Below are 23,735 nucleotides of genomic sequence, written 5' to 3'. Positions count from 1 at the left end.
AAGATTTAAACCTTTAATGTACTCTTACTTAAAGGTTAAGATCTAGTAAATGACTTTTGTCTAAAGTTTAAAGTTTAGACTTCATTAATATGAAATCATGTAGAAAACAATTCGGATATTAATATTCAGTTTAGTATTAAGAGACTAAGAATATACAAATTACTGTTTTGTGAGAGACTTTGGGTGATTCTAGATTACTTCTAGACACAGTATGACCATATATCTTTTTATGCAAAAAGAAAAACATTAATTTAATCATTTAATCTTTTGGAAAAAGATGATTGGTAACAGTAATTTTTCTTAAATATAAAACGGTCAAATTTGATCTAACAGTAGCTGATACCATAATTTAGTGATGTCTTCTTGAATGTATGGAAATTCTATCACAGAATTTTTGTAAATGTAGGTTCCTTTCTTATACTAGATCTTGACCTTAAGGATTTATGATCCTCACTTAGGAAGTATAACTCTTTAAATTATCATTTAATTTAAAAAGACTCAAGATTTAACTTGAAATTGAATAAAAATAAATAAAAACAATATGGTGTAATGTACTCTTACCGATCGACCAGTCAAAAACGCCTCTTATACCCAAGCATTTTCTTAGATAGTACTTTGAATTTTTTTTCTCCTTTTTTTCAGTTTCCAGGGAAATCAATCTATACCCAAGCATTTTCTTAGATAGTACTTTGAATTTTTTTTCTCCTTTTTTCAGTTTCCAGGGAAATTAACATTGTTCCATTTTAAAGATTAATGATTTCTTGAAAAAGCGTTTTATTTTGTGAATAATCAATTTGTTAGATGGAGGGGAAAAAATATCTACCTATACGCAGCTGCAGAACTGTAGCATTATGATTTTATATAGTAGTCTTTAACCATACACATTGATAGAGGTATTATATAATTATATCAGAGCAAACACGGACTTCCAAAATATCAGAGGTGGAATCAGGTGCCATGGAGGAAAAAGTTAAAATTAAGAGAATATGAACCCACCAAAAATTGTGTATGATCACAGGTACTGTTATTGTGGTTTAATTTACTAAGGGTGTGCATCCCCTGCAGACCAGTCAGGCTATAGGATATCACGTACACCCGCAGTGTGCTTTTTGATCGAGAACAAAAGGAAAATCCACCGACAAATCAGACAGCGTGTAAATAATGGCCTAACAATAAGTATGAAAGAAAAACGTTTGTCAGTATTTGACTTCATGATAATTTGTATTTGCTTACCAGGTCATTTTATCGACCATAGATCTTACCACATGATGACTTTAAACGAGACTGCTGATATTCTTTTTTCATCAACTTGTTTGACAGTTATTTACCTCCTTTTAGAAATTATTCATACGTAGAGCATGATGCTCTTGCGTTTCGAATCAAATGAGAGATTAAACACCGTATGCAGGTGAAGTTGAGTGACGATTGAAAAGTTTAAGTCATCACCGGTATCATAAAAATTGGTTGTTAGATTACCATTAACGTCCTTTCCAAGCAAAATACTAGTATCTAAATATGAAACAGATGCATGCACGCATGCTGGGGGGGGGATAGTCATGATACCAACCCCCCTGGAATTTGCAGAGATATTAAATTGATAGTCTAAACCAAGTTTTTGTTATTTTTTTTACTTGTCAACAAATTTCTGAGTTGGCTTTTTTCTTGGATTGGGGTGGACCCCCCCCCCTGGAAAAAAACCATGGATCCACGCCTGAGATGTGTCAGACTGGTATCTTTTATTTCAAGCTCATCGGAATATATCGCATCGACTTAAGTCAAAGGCATCGGAACCGGAAGGGGGGGGGGGCTAGTTTTGCAAAGAAAGACATAATATAGACATTGAACATTGGGGCGTAGGTATACCCCAACCCCCTTCCAACACTACACACAGGTTGTAGTGTATTCAAAGAAGGGTAAGTGGCAGGGCATTGGAGAAAAAAAAATGGTACTGAAAGAAGTTTGCTCCAGAAAATGTAAGGCTTATATAAGGCACATTGATTTCATCTTGACCTTTGGAGCTCACATTGATAGAGGTGTTTTAGATCATAACAAATTGCGATATGATAAATTTCAGTGGAAAATCTAAAATGCTTTTCAATATATTGTCTTGTAATGAAAGTGTTGCACACAGTCTGAATGTATGAAATTCAGGCTTTGACAAATGATTTTGTTGCCCCCCACCCCCAAATAGAGGAAATACAATGGGATGGAGAGACAGACCCAAACTACTACCCCCCAGTTTCAGTGCTACAGGAGGACAAAAATTACAAGACATTACATAATACTACAACATATTGTGAAAGTTTGGAATGCTTTATTTAATATTATTATTTAATTTATGGACAAATACTTTATATGGTAAAAGACAAATTAAACTGTAAAGGCACTTTAAATTGAGATTCAGAAAAAAAATGTCTAAAATAACTTCAACCAATATTTGCAATCACACCTTTTCAAATGATCTTCCAAAACTAATAATTTAGATGAAAACACAGTGAATTCTAAAATATATATTTACAAACAAAACTGATTATTGATGATTTACATTTGATCACTTTAATACATATTTACAATTTCTTACATTTCTTCTTCAATACTATTTGTATTTTTTATATCTAAGAGCAAACTGTGATGTCCTCGTCTAATCAAATACACCTGTATGTTGAAATAACTTCAAAGGAGAAGTTAATTTTCAAAAGTACTGTTATACATATATAAATTACTCTTTTTATATCACAACCAAAATAAGTATGTATAGGAACAACCATAAAAAGAACACAAGTAACAATTCTCACCATTAAAATAAAAAAGGCATTCAACAACAATAATTTCATGATTTGTAAAGAATAACAACCATATTCTTTTGTAATAAAGAAGGCAAGAACATTTATATGTGAAATCAGAGAAGAATAATGCTGAGATGTGTTCTATGGCGGTGGGATCTACATGTATAACAATTTGTTTCATTCATTATTGTAAATCATCAAAACTTAGAGATAAAATAAACAAATCAAAACACCAAAAGTTCCTCTTAAAAATGTTTTCATAAATAAAAGGTATATGAATAGTATAAAATTTCTACATTTCAAAATACTAAAAATTAACACAAAAAATACCTTTGATCAACCATTTTTTTTTTATCACACCCTTACCAAATCAGTAAAAATAAGTTGTATAGAAACTCTGATTAAATCAAATACAAATCAGAAGCTAAAATATACTGTCTGTACAGAAATTTCTCATGTAAACATTTGTCTAAAATTGTGAGCAATATAAGAAAACAGTAAAAAAGGCAATATGGTGGAATTGTATTCATTCACTTAATTCTTCCTCCTTTTCTGATGAGTCTTTACACGTCCCAGGGCATCAAACTTTCCTACAATAATTTTAAAATTTACAGAATTGGAGAATTACAAATTAAACGCTCTGTGGCAAGTTTGGTTGAGATAAGCATATGACAGTGAAATAAGCATATGATAGTGGTTCTGAGAAGTCAAGAATTTTCAATGGTCACTGACAACACACAGAGCTTGAGAGATAAGGCATTTTTAAAAAGAAATAAAAATAGCTTGTCTTTGGCTCAGGTGAGTTTTAAAAGACATTGATTTTATCTAGTCAGCCGTAGTACTTAATTTTCCCTGATGAAGCACAATGGAAACCATGTTTAAGAACCAATCTTTACAACTGACATGGCTTTTAGGACCAATCTTTCATACAGTATAAATTAAACAATACAAAGCTGTATTTTATTACACTGAGTTAGAGTAAGCCTGATTTTTAGAGATGATCCACTCTGAGGGTGAGAGGTCTACCTACCACAGTGTGGTTCTCCCTTCTTCAGAGACATCCTTGTCCCTCGAATCTCATTTCCGTTCAGATCAGCACACCAGCAGTAGCCTGTACTGGCATTACACTGCATCCTCCTGTAGTACCCCTCCACCGTACACCTAGGCATGGTCGCTCCTAACAGCTTCCCCTCCTGGGCCTCTTTCTGGGCGAGGTGACAAGGGGCCTCAGCTTGGAAGCAGCAGCACCATTCCTGTTTACCGAGGCGCGAGTCACCGTCCGTGTCACACGACTTCAGGAATGGCCTCATACAGGCTTCCTTCTGATTCTTCTCCATTTCAGACATTTCATATTTATCCAAATGATGGTCATTATTTTTGTCTAGCTGATGAAACTGCCACATCACAGACTTGATGCAGTGACACTTTCCATCTTCAAGAATAAATGGTATTTTGTATGACATGCATTTACTTGATTCAATTTACCCAAAACCTGTTTTGTACACATTTTATCTTGAGCACAATAGCTGTAAAATCTGCATATTGCAATTACCGATATTACTTATACAGTTTCTATTATCCAATGCAAATATGGAATAAAAATAAACTACTTCATTTTTCTCTTCCTCTCTTTACAAGTAGTTTTTACATATGAACAGATCATTAAGATTCCGTACCAGATTGGTCTTTCCCCACACTTCTTTTTGAAATCTTGTGGTTGACCTTATTCTCATGATATTCTTCATGGAGAGTCACAAACCAACCTTGGAGACGGCCCCTCATCTTATGCAAATCCTTCTTGTCACAAACTAAAATCAGGAACCAATTCAGATACATGTAAGTCTGAGTTATTTTGAATGATTCCAAAAAAAAGGTTTGTCTAACAAAATTGAAAACACAGTTTGAAATCTTGCCTGGTTTGTGAACTGGACTTTGTCTAACATGCTCCCTCACACTGGGTCCATGAACTGGACTTAGATGACTATGCTCCATTAATTCCTGCAACATTCAATTCCATTTTCTCTTTTAATTTGAAACAAATTCTTATATTCTTTTTATTCAAATACAATTTTATATACAGTAAAACTGAATCACTTACTCTCTCTACTATATATTTTTACCTCTTCATTTATATCTCTAAATAATTTCTCAAATGAACATTCACGTGTCACTTTAAATATGATTGTAGTTTTATTTAATAGAATTTCAAATTTTGCTGAATCCATGTATAAATACTTATTTAAAGTATATGCATAATTTGAAATACTCCGTATGCTTTATACAATTTACGTAAAAATCAATGTACCAGACAGAAGAAAATAATTTATGGACTGATATTACAAAAAAACAATTATAAATGCACTGACTTTAACATCCTCCATCTTCTCCAACAAGGCTCTGTCTTTGGAAAACTCCTGAAAAGAAAATTCAAACATTTTCAATTACTTGTGGGGATGTGAAAACAGAATGTTATAGTGGATGTGTCAGCATGTTAACGAGTTAAATCTATCTTAACTTCTGGTAAGTCTTATTGTGTTCAAAGTTTCTCTCATTGTGTCATTCTGTATCAGGCCTTCAATCATCCACCATAACACAGACTTTATTTCTGTGCTACTTAATTCTAACATTGGGCCATCATAGATAATATTCTATTACAGCTTTAATATATCATAAGACTATCTAAATAAAAATATTTCTACAAACAGCTCTAAAATACAGCTGATCAGGTTCATGTACAGAGAAAAAAACAAGGTCACCATCAGTGATTAGGCTGTTTCATTTAAAACTTGAGGGTCAACTTGTCTGTTTACTTGTGTATTGATTGCAGTGGAATGCAGATGACTCATGCTTTCATTGGAATAATCATTTATAAATCTGTTTGTAACATATATGATTTAATTCTTTAATGGTTATAAAATTGCAAGTCAATTTTATTACCTTATCAGTAAATCTAGGGAGTGTAAATATTGTAGGGACTGTGGAACAGTTTCATTTAGCTATAAAAACAGACTTGAACAGTGTTTTTAGGCAATATCTAACATTTAGACTGCAGAAGTTGCATTAATAGTGTCTAAACAAGTATAACTTTTTAAAGTTATATACATGTATTCATTTCATCTGTACAAGTTTGATATGTGTATCTGCTCTGATTATATTCTAATGGTAATCGTGATTTATTGGAAATTAATGTCCACATCTCTTTTTGATTTCAGCAATGAGTAAAGTAGAAATCTACATATTCTACCCATGGCTTTGTGGAATATACTTACAAATCTCTTTGGTTTAGAAAATCTAGCATGTTTGTTCTTCAGGATGTTCATCTTGTCTTGATACTTGGTGAATTCTTTAGCTTTCTTTTCAAAATACTCCAGACCATGCCTCTGGCGTTTGTTAAACCTCTGGAAACGATTTAGCTGGTGATTGTTTTTATTTCTTAAACGACGGCTCTTGCGCAACAACCTTCGGCTGAAAAATATATTTTAAAAAACATTCAATATATTAACACTGCATGAGGCTTTTAAACTTTGTCCCAAATAAATGTTTTCAGTTTTCATAACAACCACATCAGTCCAAAATGAAATCTTGAGCCTAGCCAAATAATGCTGAATACCTTCCCTTATATATACATATGACTCTTCTGTTTCAGAAAAAACAACAGTTTTAAATTACTTTAAAAAGTTGTTTCTATGTAGAAATAAAACATCCCCAGGCATTTTTTTCATTTTAAAGTCATCTAAACTAGGTCAGGATCAGCTGGGGTAACATAAGCGGCGTAACAGGACATGCTAAGTAACACTGCCTCAGGTGACAGACAGCCAGGTAGGTTTCCTGTTGAACCTGAACATCTTACACTCTAACCATCAGAGGCACATAAAATTACATCAAAACTGCTCCATGGAAGCCTTTCTCTGTAACCCATTACCATCTGATTTGTAATTGACAAGGAAAACTGGCAATTTTCTGCACATGTATTTAAGTAACATTCACGCAATTAATAATCAATATGAACAGAGCATCTTCTCTCTTTTACAACCACTCTGAATTAAGGGCAAAAATTCATGTTTCAAAAACATTAAAGAATGATATGTTGAAGTTCCTTTAAAAAAACAAAATAAAGAACCCATTTTGAAGTTCTTACCCAAGGGCTCTGATGAAAAATTTTCAATAACCATAAAATACAATGTTTTAAATTTAAAGTTACCAGTGCCTATACTTATTAATTTTGAGACACACCTGACTTTCCATCTCAGAATCTCTGACAATATACCTAGTCAGACCTGATTAACAACAAGTTAACCATTTGATAAGAGTCCAAATTTTTACCTGTCTCTGACGATATGTCTAGCCAGACACACTGATTTGTCTGTTCCCTTCTCTTTCACACAGACTTCATTTCTCTTGCATTTCTCCACACAACTACCTAAAATTGCATTAACATTTCATGTCAAAAAAATGCAATACATCAAAAACTTTTTTAAAAAGTATAATTTGTATAAATAATTGTTGGTATAAAGTTATCCTTTTTTGCGCCAGTAAATTATGATCAGTCATTAATGTTACAATATGTATATATGTGTATTTGATGTTTGCAGTGAGTAACTTAACATGACTGACATTAATTTCCAGTGATACATTATATAATTGTAATCCTCACCTCTGGTAAACAATTTAAACTTTAAATCTGCGTCCCCTTTTAAGCCTTTCTTCCACATGTGAGCCTGTAAAAGATGACAGAGAAGGCTTTTAAGGAAACAATTATTTCTGACAATTTCACTAATGTGTGTGCAAATTAGTTGAAAAAAATGTGCAAAGAAATACGCACACTAACTTTTGATTCCCGCCTACATTTTGCAACCATTTAATTCAATATAAATGGCAATTTGTCAATATATTCTTTGTCTAATACAAAGAACACTTCAATGGAAATTGATGAATTGTCTTAATGCCATCGCTAAACAGTAAATTAACCATACCTCTAGCTCTTGAAAAAAAAGGGGGTAGACGAAATTTTCCCTTGAAATCGGATTTTCAGGCATCACCATATTTTGAAATAGTCTTGGATATCATTAAATGTTCCTTATATCTTTTCTTATGTTTTAGGCAAATAAATAAAACATAAATATATCAATAAAATATAATGTTTCAGTTGTAGGTCGCTTTGGAATTGGTGGAAAATAAGCATTCCCAGCATGATCATTTAGAAATGTTTGCAGTACAAAAATATCTTTGTATAAACTTATAAAATTTTAACTTGTAATCTCAGGACACGGACATGGTTTACCAATCCAACAATAACATCAATTCACAATTCTGTGTCTAAGTTGGTGCATTTTAATCCATCATGACTCATACATTTTTACAACTTAAAAATTTCGTATGACCTTAACCTTCAAGGAATTATTGTAAATCAATATAAACAAGAGATGTTTGTAAAACACTTATGCCCCCCTCCCCCCAATTGGATTTTTTCTAAGTCCAAAAGGGCATAACTCTGTCTAAAATGGTGCAATCCTACCCAAAACAGAACTTGACCTAGATATTCAGCTGAAAAATCTGTATACTAAATTTCATTTCAATATGTGCAACCTCTGCAAAGAAAATGAATGGAAACTGCAAATAAGTGGAATTTTTCTAAGTCCAAGGGGCATAACTCTAACAAAAAGGGTGCGATCATACCCAAAACAGAACTTGACCTAGATATTCAGCTGAAAAATCTGTATACTAAATTTCATTTCAATATGTGCAACCTTTGCAAAGAAAATGAACGGAAACTGCAAATAAGTGGAATTTTTCTAAGTCCAAGGGGCATAACTCTGTTAAAAATGGAGCGATCATACCTAAAACAGAACTTGACCTAGATATTTACCTGATAAACCTCTATATCAAATTTCATTTCAGTATGTGCAACAGTTGTGAAGAAAATGAACGGAAACTAAATGGACCGACAGACAGCAGCAAAGCAATATGCCCTCCCTTCTTCGAAGGGGGGCATAAATATTTAAGAAAGAGAATATGGCATAAACAAGTCTAGTAAACTACATTCCTTAAAGTTTATATATATACATATATATATATATATATATATATATATATATATATATATATATATATATATATATATATATATATATACATATATAGTCTATAGTTAAGTTATTGCTAACCAAGCAAGTGCTCTACAATTGATGTACCATGCTAATGTACTTGATCCCTATTACAATATAAAAGGAATGTATATGGCACCCAAATTCACAAAAATGAGCTAAACATAGTTTTATAATTGATAAACTAGGTTTATTGCCTGTAAACTATAGTTTACAAACAGTGAACTATAAGTTAACAATTTGTTAACTATAGTTAAGTGTTTTCATCTGTAAAACTATATTTAACAGTTGTTAACTATAGTTTACGAATGCTAATCTAAGTTCATTTGTCTGTAATAAAACATTAACAATAGATTTTGTTGATAAACATAGATTCACGTCTGTAAACTATAATTTACAATTGTTAACTATAGTTAATTAGAGTTGTTAATCATAGTTTCACAAATCGTGAAACTATATTTATCAGATCGTTAACAATAGTTAAGAGTTGTAAACCATAGTTTACAAATCGTGAAACTGTATTTATCATGTAATCTATGTTTTGCAATCACAAATGATTGTTTTCAGTGTTAAGTATAGTTTACGGTTCTGAAACATAGATTGTCGCATTAAGTTAACTATGGTTTACGGATGTAAAATATAGATTAACGTTGTTAACTGTCCGTAAACTATAGTTTACCACCGATAAACCTAGTTTGTCAACTGTGAAACTATGATTAGCTCATTTTTGTGAATTTGGCATGCCAAAAATGACTATGTATATGACTGATTTTCTCACAATAATTTAGTCAAGAGTTCTGTAAAGTCTTTTTTTCATTTGTTCAAACATCCAGTCTGGCCAGAAAGGTACAGTATGCACGATATGATCTTCTATTTTAAAATATCAATTGCAATGAAACATGTCTTTAGAAAATGAGAGCCACATCTACCCCCCCCCCCCTTTTTTACCCCTATTTGAATCAAGGCAGACTTTACTATAGCCTCATGACATCTATGGAATGTATGAAATGCATCTCACCTTTTTAGACTCAAACTCATGGCGTTTAGCTTCTAAAACCATAAAACAAACAACAAAGAAACATAATATCACTCTTCTGTCCATGATGTCTGTCTGAAACAACTTTTATGAAGGATTGGTGTTGTCACTAAACTTTTGGACGAGTCCAACAGCACTTGTTTGACGTCATAGGGGTGTCATATTCTAAAAATAACGAACTTGAAATCAAGAATTAAACCAATTTTTCATCAGTAATTATTATAAGCACCGATTCATTATATTCTCCTTGCTACAGAAATGTTTAGAAATGTGTTTTCAATCGGTAAAAAAAAAAATTTAGAAATATTTCGGAATGTTTATTGCATATCCGGAAAGGTTTAATTTTTAGATTAATTTTGGTCAGTGAAGCGTTTTAAACTACAATAAATTTGTTTGCAATATATAAGAACACAAAGACAAAGAAAATGGCAGAAGTTGCGAAGAATTCAATGGAAAATACTGAAAACGAATCAAAATATGCAAACCAGGGCTCCCATGGAACAGATAATAATGCTTCAGAACCACAAAAGGAGAAAGATAAAAAGGATTCCAAAACTTCAGGCCCATTGCCAGTAATGGGAGAGCACTACCTTGTCAGACGACCAGACGGGACATGGCGTAAGTTGCCGAAGACGCTATCGTTTATTTGATTAAACAAAAAGACCAGGCCAAGGTTTTGCTTAAATATACGTGACATGTTGTTGCAAAAGCTCTTTTATTTGTCCTTGCATATAAATCTATGCTGTAACTGACGACGTTAACTTGATTAAGACACTGTTTTGAAGGCTCCCATTGGCAGTCTAGTCGAACCCTCAAACGGGGGTAAACGGATGTTGGAAATCCGTACCCTTTAAACGGATAGGCGCAGTAGACACTCAAAAAGTGCCGTTTTTCACGGAAAAATGTGTGGTCCACAAAATATTCTCGTGCAAAGTGATGGATTATTTCGTAGCTCTGTATGTACTCAAATTTGATAGATTAAAGATGTTAATAGATCAATATATGTTTATTGTAAAAATTGAGACTTTTTCTTCCAAAGTTAGCGTATTCTGTGCCTTGACCTCCATGTTTGATACAACTAGATTTTTTATGCATAATTTAATAAAACGGATGAATAAACAAACAATATTTTTTTTTAAGTTAAACTACATATAATTCCGTTCCCCGGTATTACAAATTTTGTGTAATGAACATGCTATTTATTAGTTTTCGACACTTTCTTCTGTACCCGTCCGAATTTCCTCTGTTTTGTAAACAAACTTTTGTGCTTCAGAAATGAGGTAAATAAAAACGAAAAGTAATTTATTATTTTTTTAAAATTGAAAACAAAGGTGTAGACGAATCATTTTTGCATGTTTGTGATTTTTTAAATATATATATATATATTTTAAATAAGAAGAATTATCGTTCTTGAATTTCGTGCGTTGCATTAAGGGAAGGAAAACCCTCGTTTGGGGGTATACCCCCGTTTGAGGGTTCGACTAGACTGATTGGGCTTTATTGTTTGTAAACTATATACATGTAGTTGCAAGCACAGGGGTTGTTTCTAACAGTATTCTTGTCAAAGACTATACAGAAACAGGGTAGACTTGACTTTACTGGTCCGCAGATCTGCAAGATCCTCGTGCTCGTTGGACTATGACATAACAACTACGTCACTCAACTGAAATGGGTTAAATTTGCACACTATTCGACTGATTTGGGTTAGTCTTGCACCCACCTGAGAGATTACGGTTAGTCCTTGCACTAGTATTCGACTGATTAGGCCTAGAAAAAAAATATGTTTGTTTCCGCTTTCAGGCTGAAAAAATATAGGGTAGGTAGGTAGGCAATTTTTTTTTTTTTTTTGAAAAAAATTTTTTTGCTTCTTTAATCAAAACGTGTATAGAAGTAACATTAATGACAAAAGAAATGGTGTTTTCAAGCATTACTGTGACTTAACTTATAATAGAAAGGTGACCCAAACTTTTTTCTGTCTTGAAAAGCTTGCAAAGTTGGAGGCTATAATTCCCTGGTTGAAATCTTGCACATCATGGGACAAAAGCATTAAAAAAATATTTAGGGTCGGCACTATAAATTAGGGTCGGTCGGGAAAGCGGAAACAAACATATTTTTTTTCTAGGCCTTAGGGTTAGTCTCGCATCCATCTGAGAGATTTGGGTTAGTCCTCGCACATTATTCGACTGATTTGGGTTAGTCTAGCATCTTCCATGGAGTTTTCGTCTAAACGTCTTAGTCCTTGCATACCATCCGATGGATTAGGGTTAGTGACTCGTTCTTTTAGATTTGTAAAGAAATTCAGTTGTTTCTGTAATTTTTCCAAGATCATAATTCAACCTCAAAGGCAGTTTGTGTGTTTGTTTACATGTATTAAAGAATGGCGAAGTCCGAAAGAAATGGCACTAAGCATGTGCAGCACGCTCTTCGTTCAGAATTATTCCTTGTCAATTTTTTCCATGAATAAACAATATTTATTAATTTTTTTCAGAGAACGGGGTTAAACTTAGTTTAAATGAAGTTTTAAACTTAACTTTTAACTGTAGAATTCGATTTTGGGGTCAAAAGGCCAAAAAACCTCGTATTCAAAAATTTTTTGATCGCTCACGCGATCTCATATATACTGAAGTCGCCTTTGGTGACACTACATTTTAGCGCGTTTTTCTGGGGACCGGTAAAGTAAAGTCGTTCCCAGAAACAAATGTTATTGTAAAATAGAAAACTGTTGTAAGTTGACAGTGTGACCCGACCGATAGATCGTGTGCAGATGTACCTATTCAGTTTAAATTTAGACCCATCTCTTTAAACTGCAAAGGAAAAATTATGCATTGAATCATAACATTTATGTAGATAATTGTTCGCTGTTTAGAAAGTATTGAAATATGGGCTTTATTATGAGAAAAATCACAGGGACTTGAGACAGTCCTAGCAAAATCTGGTATGTAGTGTAATAGGGGAGGTAATCTTAGGCCAAATTTAAAAATAAATATGTTTGTTTGCCATTTACCGACCCAGATTTTTAGAAATGGGTAGGTAGGTAGGAAAAATATTTTTTTTTTCTTCTTGACTTCAAATCAAATTACTATTAAATAAAATTTAAAAAAAATCAATATGTTCATGTACATATTCTTTGTTATTGGAACTTATGCTTCAGCAAAATGTACATTTGGAAATTTTTATTGACAATAAAAAAAAATGTGTAATTGAAAAGTGGAATAAAATATTTTGAGTCGGGCTAATTTTCATGGGTCGGTCGGCTAAGGGCAAACAATATTTTAATTTAGGCCTAATTTTGACTAGGGCTGAGGCATAGTTAGATTATTTAAATATTAGACCTCCCCTCATATACCTGGTTTGCATTTTATTCCTAGTTTTAAATTAAATACTGTTAACCAACTTTTATTCGCGACGACTTTATTTCGCGATTAACCCGGGGTAAACTAGTTCGCAACGATTATTTTTCGCGACCTAGCCTATTTAGGTTCTCTTGAGAATAGACACATAGATTTTAAGAACCGGTTCGCGGCGAGAAATATTCGCGATGACGAGGCTGTCGCGAACTTCGCGAAAATTTCTCGCACGCGAATAAAAGTTGGTTTACAGTATCATTTCATTTTTAGCTCACCTGAGCCAAAGGCTCAAGTGAGCTTTTCTGATCAGAATTTGTCCATTGTCTGTCGTTGTCGTTGTTGTTGGCGTCGTTGTCATTGTTAACTTTTCACATTTTCATCTTCTTCTCAAGAACCACTTGGCCAATTTCAACCAAACTTGCCACAAAGTATCCTTGGGTGAAGGGGATTCAAGTTTGTTCAAATAAAGGGCCACACCCTTTTCCAATGAGAGATAATTAAGAATTAGTGAAAAATTAATGGCATCTTTAAAAAATCTTCTTCTCAAGAACCACTGGGCCAGGAAAGATGAAACTCATGTGGAATCATCCTCAGGTAGTGTAAATTCAAGTTTGTTCAAATCATGACACCCGGGGTCAGGTTGGGGCCACAGTTGGGTATCAAAGTTTAACATAGGAATACTTAGGAAAAATCTTTAAAAATCTTCTTCTCAAGATCCACTGGGTCAGGAAAGATGAAACTTCTGTAGAAGCATGCTTTGGTAACAAAAACTCAAGTTTGTTCAAATCATGACCCCCGGGGATAGGGTGGGGCCACAATGGGGTATCAAAGTTTAACATAGGAATACATAGGAAAAATCTTTAAAAATCTTCTCAAGATTCACTGGGCCAGGAAAGATGAAACTCATGCAGAAACATCCTCTAAAAGGGAAGATTTAATTTTGTTCAAGTCATGTCCCCTGGGGATAGGGTGGGGCCAGAATGGGGTATCAAAGTTTAACATAGGAATACATAGGAAAAATCTTTAAAAATCTTCTCCAGAACCACTGGGCAAGGAAAGATGAAACTTGTATAGAAGCAAATTCAAGTTTGTTCAAATCATGACCCCTAGGGGTATGGTTGGCCACAATGGGGTATCAAAGTTTAACATAGGATTACATAGGAAAAATCTTTAAAAATCTTCTTCTCAAGATTCACTGGGCCAGGAAAGATGAAACTTGTATAGAAGCATTCTTTGGTAGCGAAAATTCAAATTTGTTCAAATCAGGACTCCCCAGGGTAGGGTGGGGCCACAGTGGTGTTTCAACCCACTTTTATGATATATTTAAACTTTTCTTTACTGAACTAATTTTTGCTTTTACCTAGCCAGTTGCTCATGTGAGCGATGTGGCCCCTGGGCCTCTTGTTTTAACATCAGGAACAACTGATACAAGCATATTTGAAAGACTCAGACATATACTTTTATTAATTTTTCTGTTAAAAAAGAAACTGAGTTTTACAACAATGATGACTTCTTGTGTTGGTTTGTATTAAATTAAAAGACTGCTTTTTAAAAAAAAGTTATATATGTTTAGATGCGGCAGAAATTATCCAAAGTAGGGGCATGGATCATGGCAGTGGAAAGCACGAATACTATGTACATTACGAAGGATGTAAGTTATCATTTTATTAAAATAATTCACTTTTTATATTAATTTGCATAAGAAATTCAAATTACCTTAATACAAGAATGTTAATAAGAAATGTTTATTGAAACTGCACTTTAAGCACATTTTGTATACTTTTGGACAGTTAATCGCCGTTTGGATGAGTGGGTTGAGATTGACAGACTTGACCTGAGTAACAAACTGGAAGATCCGCACTGTAAAATCAAGGACATGTCTATCCTGATGACAGACTTAAGTGATGGAACCGACAGAAAAATCACGCGGAACCAAAAACGAAAACATGACGAGATTAACCATGTACAGAAGGTTTGTATGTTATTCCACAAATAATCCTCAAATAAATCACAATGAATGAAGCACACTGCCCAGAAGTAAATGTTGATTGAAGAAAGTTTTCCTTGCTGCGGAAATAATCATGATTTTTTTTTCTTAGACTTACGCAGAGATGGACCCTACAACAGCTGCACTGGAGAAAGAACATGAAGCCGTAAGTATACATCACTAATTAAAGAAAATCAAATTATTTTTAAAATTTGGTAGTAAGTTATTGTAGCATACAGCTATCCTTCTTTTTTGTTATAGATTACCAAAGTGAAGTACATAGATAAAATTCAGATTGGCCGATATGAGATTGATGCTTGGTATTTCTCCCCTTATCCTGAGGAGTATGGGAAACAGTCCAAGTTGTGGATCTGTGAATTTTGTTTGAAGTACATGAGATTAGAACGCTCTTACCGCTATCACCAGGTATTATCATTTATCCACTATTGATGTCACTCCTTTGTTTGAGTGTTCCATTATTTAGAGGAATGGAGAGTTGCAAATTGCATTAGAAATAGTTCTTTTAAGTGCATATTTCCATCCAATGCCCTTTCTAGGACAAGAACTTAGAAAATTATAAAAACATATTTTCACAAAATTGCTGAAATCAAACTTGGTGCCTCCACTTTCATAGTTGGACACTCATCTCACAACACTTCTACACTTTTGAAGCTGTTAAAAGCTATTGGATTTAAATCATTTAAAATTCTGTTAATTTTGGTTTATATACTTAGGTAAATAAATGTACTAAACCTTGATCTTTCATATTTGGACACAATGGCATCAAGTTGCCAGAGTCTTTAATAGTTCAAGAAACTTGCAATCCTTCAGACTAAAGCTGTGCATTAACATATCCAATTTTATTGAAAGAAATGTACATGAATTTATCTTATTTATTCAGAGTCAATGTATTTATCGCCACCCTCCAGGAAAAGAAATTTACAGGAAAGGAACAATTTCACTTTTTGAAGTAGATGGAAAAGATGCAAAGGTAAGCAAAACTTGGAATGTTTGAAACAAGTGGATTATAAAACTTTTTTCCCTCAAACTAAAATATTTGTCTGTTATATGTTTTTGAGTCTGTGCTAAAATATTTGTCTTTTATATGTACTTGATCTGTGCAATCATTAATTATTTATATTTACACAGATCTTTATTCTTAATTGCAGATTTACTGTCAGAATCTTTGTTTACTGGCCAAGCTATTTCTGGATCACAAAACACTGTATTTTGACGTGGAACCTTTCATGTTTTACATACTGACAGAAGTAGACAGACAGGGTTGTCATTTGGTGGGGTATTTCTCAAAGGTAAGAACAGTAATCAAAACAGACAAATAGGGTTGTCGTTTGGTAGTGTACTTCTCAAAGGTAAGAACAGTAATCAAAACAGACAGATAGAGTTGTCGTTTGGTGGGGTACTTCTCAAAGGTAAGAACAGTAATCAAAACAGACAGATAAGAGTTGTCGTTTGGTGGGGTACTTCTTAAAGGTAAGAACAGTAATCAAAACAGACAGATAGAGTTGTCATTTGGTGGGGTACTTCTTAAAGGTAAGAAGTTAAGAACATTAATCAGGAGGTAGTCAGACAGTGTTTTCATATTTCTTAAGAGATTAACACTGTGAACAGGGAAGAGAGAAGGTGTTCTCATTTAGTGGGTATTTTTACAAAAGTTAGAACATTAAATCAGAAAACAGATAATTTTGCCATTTATTAGGGTTCTTCCCCTTATTCATTTAAATCATCAATGAAATAATCATTTCGAGGTAAAATGCATATGTAGAAAGAAATTAATTTGTTTAATTCTTTTTCAGGAGAAAGAGTCTCCAGATGGAAATAATGTAGCCTGCATAATGACCTTACCACCATTCCAAAGAAAAGGATATGGAAAGTTTCTGATTGCTTTCAGTAAGTTTGACTTACATTTGATACTTGAGAAGCCCAGGAATTTGTGGAGGAATGGTAAAAATTAAGGTCTTACTAGAGCTCTTCACATTGAAATGGGCATTTAACAAACATTAATATGAGTACATGATAGATGTACATGCTCGACTCTCTATTACTGGTATTTCAGTATAGTTATTAGTTATTACCAATCAGTTGCTTGTGAGTTCTATATTTTTGAAAGTGGAGATAAAATTAGAATGAGATACATATAATACATATTGAACAGTGATTTGATACTTTCTGTTAAGTACTTTCCAGTAATATTATTTTTACCCCCTAGGTTATGAACTGTCCAAACTGGAGGGAACTGTGGGGTCTCCGGAGAAGCCTCTCTCTGACCTGGGCAAGCTCAGCTACAGGAGTTACTGGTCCTGGGTCCTCCTGGAAATTCTCCGAGATTTCCGAGGAACATTGTCCATCAGGGATTTAAGGTTCGTTTATTGTAACGAAACATATAGGAAGTCTGGCTCAAGTTTCAATTTTTCTTTCTTCACAATTACTGTAGACATACTTTTTTCCATGGGGTCATAATTCCGTGGAATCTCAATTTCTGTTTAATCCGCTTGTAGAAAATTACGCGGTTTCCTAGACTGTCATTATATGCCTAGTACATTTATACTAAGAACGCATGGACAAATTTCCGCGGAAAAATTGTAACCGCGTACATAGCGTAAGTTAATACCATGCGGAAAAAAGTACTTCTACAGTACTTTAATATATTTTGTGAATTCACATATTTCTTAAGAGGGAATAGTTTTTACTACCTCATTAGGGAAAACGTGTGATCCTGAACATATTCAAACATTCTGAATTTACAACTATTTTCTGAACTAAGAAATAAATTTCTGTTCAATTGTATTATGGAAAACAAGTGTAACTGAATCTATTCATCATGAGATGACATGCATATATGTCTTGCAAATATGTACTTGCAATGCAGTTGATCAATCATTCTTAAATAAAGAGAGTACCGGTATATGGGATTTTTATAGAAATTGCAAAGTAATTTGTTTTAAAAAATATTAAGAATATTTTAAAGGTTTCAGATTTGTTAATATTCTGATAAGGGCTTTTGCAAACAGGATCCTGTACATGTATTTCTGTTCTTTTTGCTTTTCTTGCTAGGTGGACTTTTCTACAAGTATTACTCTTTAATTTTCTATTGCTGTTAATGTTTTCAGTGAGATGACCAGTATAACACAGAATGACATCATCAGCACTCTACAGTCTCTCAACATGATCAAATATTGGAAAGGACAGCATGTCATCTGTGTCACACCAAAGCTTGTGGAAGAACATTTAAAGAGTGCTCAGTACAAACGCCCGGTGCTTACTGTCGATTCATCATGTCTCCGCTGGGAACCGCCTCGTAGGAATCAGAAACTGGTCAAGAAATAATCAGCAGCTTCTGAAGAAAAGCCAAAAAACTGGACTTAAACTAAGATTTCTTTTATGACCCAGCCAGCATCAATGTTTTGTTTTTTAAAAAATATGGAGGGTTTACTGAAAGATACTTCTATCTGTGCATGTAATTCAAACTTAGTATTGTGCAATAATTTTATGTCAAAAGCTAAAAAAACTGAAAAGAAATGTAACAATAATGCTACTATAAGTAAAAAAAACCCCAGTGGTCTGTATTACTGCTTTTCATAGGCTCTATGTGTTTAAAGTGTCTGTTTTGTTGTACATAAAGCCTTTCAAATTAAATTTGAAACATTATTTCAGATTTTTCTTCCTGTTTTGTCAAATGGCTACAGACTTGCTCTACTAGTTTAGATTAACAATTATCAATGAGTAACATCTTCAATACTGGTTAAATAAAATTTTATTTTTATTCCATTCTCCCACTTAAAATTTTGATTCCTTATTGTGACCCCATCCCACTATTGTTGACACTACAGTAAAACCCACATATAAAGTGCCAGGGATGAACAATTTTACTCTGGTATTAAAGGTGCTTTGTAATTTGAAGTTAATATTTTCTCAGATTTTCAGTTTGTCATGACATATGTTGCTATAGCATTTCACACGAAAATATATTAAAAACATTTATTTTAAGTAACCAACAAAGCTCTACCTTTGGACCTGAACACAGGGCACAGTTTACTTACATACCAGTACTTGTACAGTGAAGAATGTACTGGCTGTTATTTAAGCCAGTTTGTCCACAACTATATACCCATGTATCCTTTAGAATTTTTTTTTTTTAAAGATTACTGTAATAATTTGGATTGTTTGGACTGATTCCTCAGACCCCAGGGAGGCTAAGCTTAAAAAATTCACAGTTCTGTTTCTCTTTATCCTTAATATTAGTTTAGTGGTTCCAGAAAATGTTCAAAAGTTCAAATAGCAGTACCTCAACCGAGTTTCTCAGCTGAGCTAAAATTCTTATCCAGAGCAACAAGGACACATAAATCAAAATTGCATGCAGAATTCCCTTGTAGTGTAGAATCAAGTTTGGTTTAACCTTTCAGCTAGGATGAGATCACAACACAAGGCCAGAAATTTTCAGGTGGACAACATCTTCTGAAGGAAAGCAGGGATAGGATGTCTCATGCAAGTATTGTGGCTGCAGGAACTTATGCTAAGTTTCAGTATGAAGTTTAATAGTATATTTAATAATTAGCTCACCTGAACTGAAAGCTCAAGTGATCTTTTTCTGATCACCCATTGTCTGTCAGCTGTCTGTAAAGTTTTCACATTTTCAACTTCTTCTCAAGAACCATTAGGCCAATTTTATAAAACTTGGTAAAAAATACCCTTGGGTGAAGGGGAATTTAAATTGTTAAATTGAAGGGCCAAGTTCCCTTACAAGGGGAGATAATCCAGGAAAGACAAAAATAGGTTAGGGCATAAAATATATTTCTCCTCAAAAACCAATGGGCCAGAAAAGCTGAAACTTATGTCAAAGCATCCTGGAGAAATGTAAATTCTAATTGTTCAAATCATGACCCCCTGGGGGTAGCGCAGGACCACAACAGGGAATCCAAGTTTTACATTGAAATACCAGTTTGTAGAAAAATCTTTAAAAATCTTCTCAAGAACCGCTGGACTAAGAAAGCTGACACTCGTATGGAAGCATTCTGGGGTAGTGTAGATTTTAAATTGTCCAGATCATGACCCTCAGGTGTTGGGTATTAAGTATAGGTATACAAGAGGGGAAAGTCTGGTGAAGGATGGCCAAAGTTACTCAAGTCAGCATTGTGGCCCATGGACCTCTTGTTTATAAGGATTTTTACAATATTTGACATTAACTTTACCCTCACCCTCCCACAAATTAACAAGAGGCCCATGGGCCACATCGCTCACCTTAGTAACTTTGGCGATGCAGTTCTTTACCAAATTTCCCCTCTTGCTATACCTATCGTGCCCCCCTACCCCCTTCCCTTTCATGATTTTGAAACTTTTGAATCTACACTACCCCATGCAGGATGCTTTCACGTAAGTTTCAGCTTTCCTGGCCCAGTGGTTTTTGAGAAGATTTTTAAAGATTTGTTCTGTATATTTCTATGTAAAACTTGGATTCCCTATTGTGGCCCTGCCCTACCCCTGGGGGTCATGATTTTAACAATTTTATCTACACTACCCAAGGATGCTTCCACATAAGTTCCAGCATTCCTGGCCCAGTGGTTCTTGAGAAGAAGATTTTTAAAGATTTGTTCTATATATTTCTATATAAAACCTGGATTCCCTATTGTGGCCCCGCCCTACCCCGGGGGGTCATGAGTTTAACAATTTAATATCTACACTACCCAAGGATGCTTCCACATAAGTTTCAGATTTCCTGGCCCGATGGTTCTTGAGAAGATGATTTTTAAATATTTGGTCTGTATATTTCTATGTAAAAACTGGATTCCCTACTGTGGCCCCGCCCTACCCCGGGGGGTCATGATTTTAACAATTTAATATCTACACTACCCAAGGATGCTTCCACATAAGTTTCAGCCTCCTGGACAAGTGGTTTTTGAGAAGAAGATTTTAAAGATTTGTTTTATACATTTCTATGTAAAACTTGGATTCCCTATTGTGGCCCCGCCCTACCCCGGGGGGGGGGGGTCATGAGTTTAACAATTTAATATCTACACTACCCAAGGATGCTTCCACATAAGTTTCAGCTTTCCTGGCCCAATGGTTCTTGAGAAGAAATTTTTTTAATGACCCCACCCTACTTTTGTCTTTTCTTGATTATCTCCCCTTGTAAGTGGACCTGGGCCCTTCACTTTAACAATTTAAACTCCTCTTTAACCAAGGATGCTTTGTACCAAGTTTGGTTAACATGGGCCTAATTATTCTTGAGAAGAAGACTAAAATGTGAAAAGTTTACAGACGGACGGACGACGGACAAAATGTGATCAGAAAAGCTCACTTGAGCCTTCGGCTCAGGTGAGCTAAAAGCTGTGTTTTGTACAACTAACACAGGTCTAGTAATTTAGATTTACAATGAATCCATTTATTTAATGCATACACTACATATAGACAAAAAAAAGAAATATATGGCACATTAATACATGTACATCTCTAAAGTCAATTGCTGGTACACTTTGAACACTAATATACCAACAATAATGAAAATTTCATGAACTTTCAAAACAATTTATGATTTAATAATACTTGAATATACTGGTACATGAATGTATATTTCTAAACAATAGACAACACCTTCTTTTTGAAAAAGCATCTGTAACATTTAGTCAAATCAATAAATTTCAAGCTCTTGATAGATTGCTGCTTGCATATACACAACATTTACAACACAATAAAGAAGATGCAATGTAAAAGGATTTCTATAAGTTTAATAATTAATATGGCTTTTGTTGACTAAGATGTTGTGGGAAATAAATAGACAAAAACTGGCATTTGGTGAATGCTGTATGTAATTTGGACATTTTTCATCATCTCAAGCCAACTCCTGTGCTACTAGAGCAGACAACTAGTGACTTTCAATGATGGACATTTCATATCATTGGGACAGTTGAGTTACTAAGTTGAGTTTGAATTTCAAATCTAATATAGAATCCTCTGAGACATTGAAATTCCATATTGCATTGGTCTAGATGTTTCTGAATTATTTTTTAATACAATCTCAAGTTCTTGAAAGTCGGTTAGGCGACCAACATCTTTATCCTTGCGTACAATTGTGTTAGGTAGTTTTCTGACTTTGAACACTAGTCCTTTCTGCACCCCTAGCTCCTGACAACAGACAGCTAGAAGTCGATCAAATGAGAGGCAGTGTCTGTCCAGCTCCACCTCAATAAAATCCCTCTCCTCACTGTTGGCCACACGCACTTTGATCACAAGCTCTACAGAATAAATAGTATATATTGTAATGAACTGTGAAGGGAAAAAAGCAAAGAACTTTACTACTTGTATTTCCAAAATAGAACTTGTACAATAATATCTGACACATCCTACTCATGCAGATGGAAAGGTTCCAGAAGCCCATTTTGTAAAGATACATTCATACATGTAAACAGTTTATTCTACTACAGTCATTTTTTTAAACTGGTGGGCACAGTTTAAAAATTTTAATAGTAAAATAAACTTATTAATACTAATACACATGTACTAACCATTGTTGGAAGCTGAGTTTTGTTCTTGCTGCCTTCCAGGATTTTCTCTGCTGAGGTTCTCCCTCCTGGGGTCAGTTGAGTTTTGGACAACAGGCTGTGTATAGGGAAAGGGAGGGTTTGCTAAGTAATTTGGGGTTATTGGAAGATCTTTCTGTTTAGTCTCCATATTGGTGCCTATATAATTAAAAAATCCATTTACTTATGCATAAGTACACATAGTACAGCTAGTCTGCATACTGGAACTAACAAATTTGACTGTAATATCTACTAGTTGAAATTATCAGAGATTATGTATGTTAATATTAGAATTGATGCAATGAGCTGACCTCCAAGCATGTTCTTGATGTCGGAGAAAGTGGTAAGCTCACTAGCTGTCTCCCCATTGTTGGTTTTTATATACTTATCAGCTCCATGTAGAAGTAAATATGAGACTATACCACTGTGATTTCTCTTGGCTGCCCAATGTAGAGATGTCCTTAAATATATTACAGATACAGATATGAAATAAAGAAACAACATTACACTGCCATGAATACTAATCAACAGTACTTGGATCTTGCTTATATATCTATATCTATTGATAAATAAAAGAATCCTCTTCAACCAGGGGCCTATGTACTAGTATATAGGTCCCTGCTTTAACATATCAATAGATAATATTTACATTATACTGTATCTATACATACATGTATATTCATTATATTCATAAACAGCTGATAAACCCAAAATCCGATATCAATTATTATATTAGCATGTTGCAGATTTCCCGCGTCTTACCATCCATTAACTTTATTTCGGCTATTGATGTCCACCCCTGATGATTCGATTAAAGTCTTGACTGACTCTAAATCACCTATACATGCTGCTTCCCTGAGTTGCTCCTCAGAATCTGTTGAGTTGTCCATTTTCACATGCAGGAAACAGTCAACTGCTTCATAATAACCGGAATCCTTCAATA

At 34.0% G+C, this 23,735-nt stretch overlaps 3 protein-coding genes across 3 annotated transcripts; 1 reads left to right on the top strand and 2 right to left on the bottom strand.

The window, feature by feature from the left end:
- Positions 1-2,294: 2,294 nt before the first annotated feature.
- Positions 2,295-10,078, bottom strand: LOC134248556 (testican-2-like). Its single transcript, XM_062730969.1, has 9 exons — positions 9,909-10,078; positions 7,441-7,504; positions 7,110-7,206; positions 6,056-6,251; positions 5,153-5,200; positions 4,700-4,784; positions 4,463-4,594; positions 3,817-4,218; positions 2,295-3,376 (listed from the first exon to the last, which is right to left on the bottom strand). The coding sequence occupies exons 1-9, from the start codon at positions 9,990-9,992 to the stop codon at positions 3,321-3,323; spliced, it is 1,164 nt and encodes a 387-aa protein (XP_062586953.1). The 5' UTR covers positions 9,993-10,078; the 3' UTR covers positions 2,295-3,320.
- Positions 10,079-10,305: 227 nt separating this feature from the next.
- Positions 10,306-19,263, top strand: LOC134248553 (histone acetyltransferase KAT8-like). Its single transcript, XM_062730966.1, has 10 exons — positions 10,306-10,544; positions 14,847-14,924; positions 15,064-15,245; positions 15,373-15,426; positions 15,522-15,686; positions 16,162-16,251; positions 16,430-16,570; positions 17,075-17,168; positions 17,488-17,638; positions 18,389-19,263. The coding sequence occupies exons 1-10, from the start codon at positions 10,352-10,354 to the stop codon at positions 18,603-18,605; spliced, it is 1,365 nt and encodes a 454-aa protein (XP_062586950.1). The 5' UTR covers positions 10,306-10,351; the 3' UTR covers positions 18,606-19,263.
- A 2,402-nt stretch (positions 19,264-21,665) lies between these two features.
- On the bottom strand, positions 21,666-23,735 carry LOC134248524 (ankyrin repeat domain-containing protein 40-like). The gene is made up of 4 exons (XM_062730917.1): positions 23,555-23,735; positions 23,104-23,252; positions 22,778-22,951; positions 21,666-22,507 (listed from the first exon to the last, which is right to left on the bottom strand). The coding sequence occupies exons 1-4, from the start codon at positions 23,680-23,682 to the stop codon at positions 22,212-22,214; spliced, it is 747 nt and encodes a 248-aa protein (XP_062586901.1). The 5' UTR covers positions 23,683-23,735; the 3' UTR covers positions 21,666-22,211.

This window comes from Saccostrea cucullata, unplaced genomic scaffold (genome assembly GCF_032062105.1).
Source record: "Saccostrea cucullata isolate Sc308-1 unplaced genomic scaffold, CSIRO_AGI_Scuc_v1 ctg55, whole genome shotgun sequence".
NCBI lineage: Eukaryota > Metazoa > Mollusca > Bivalvia > Ostreida > Ostreidae > Saccostrea > Saccostrea cuccullata.
This window is presented reverse-complemented; position numbering and strand designations above follow the sequence as displayed.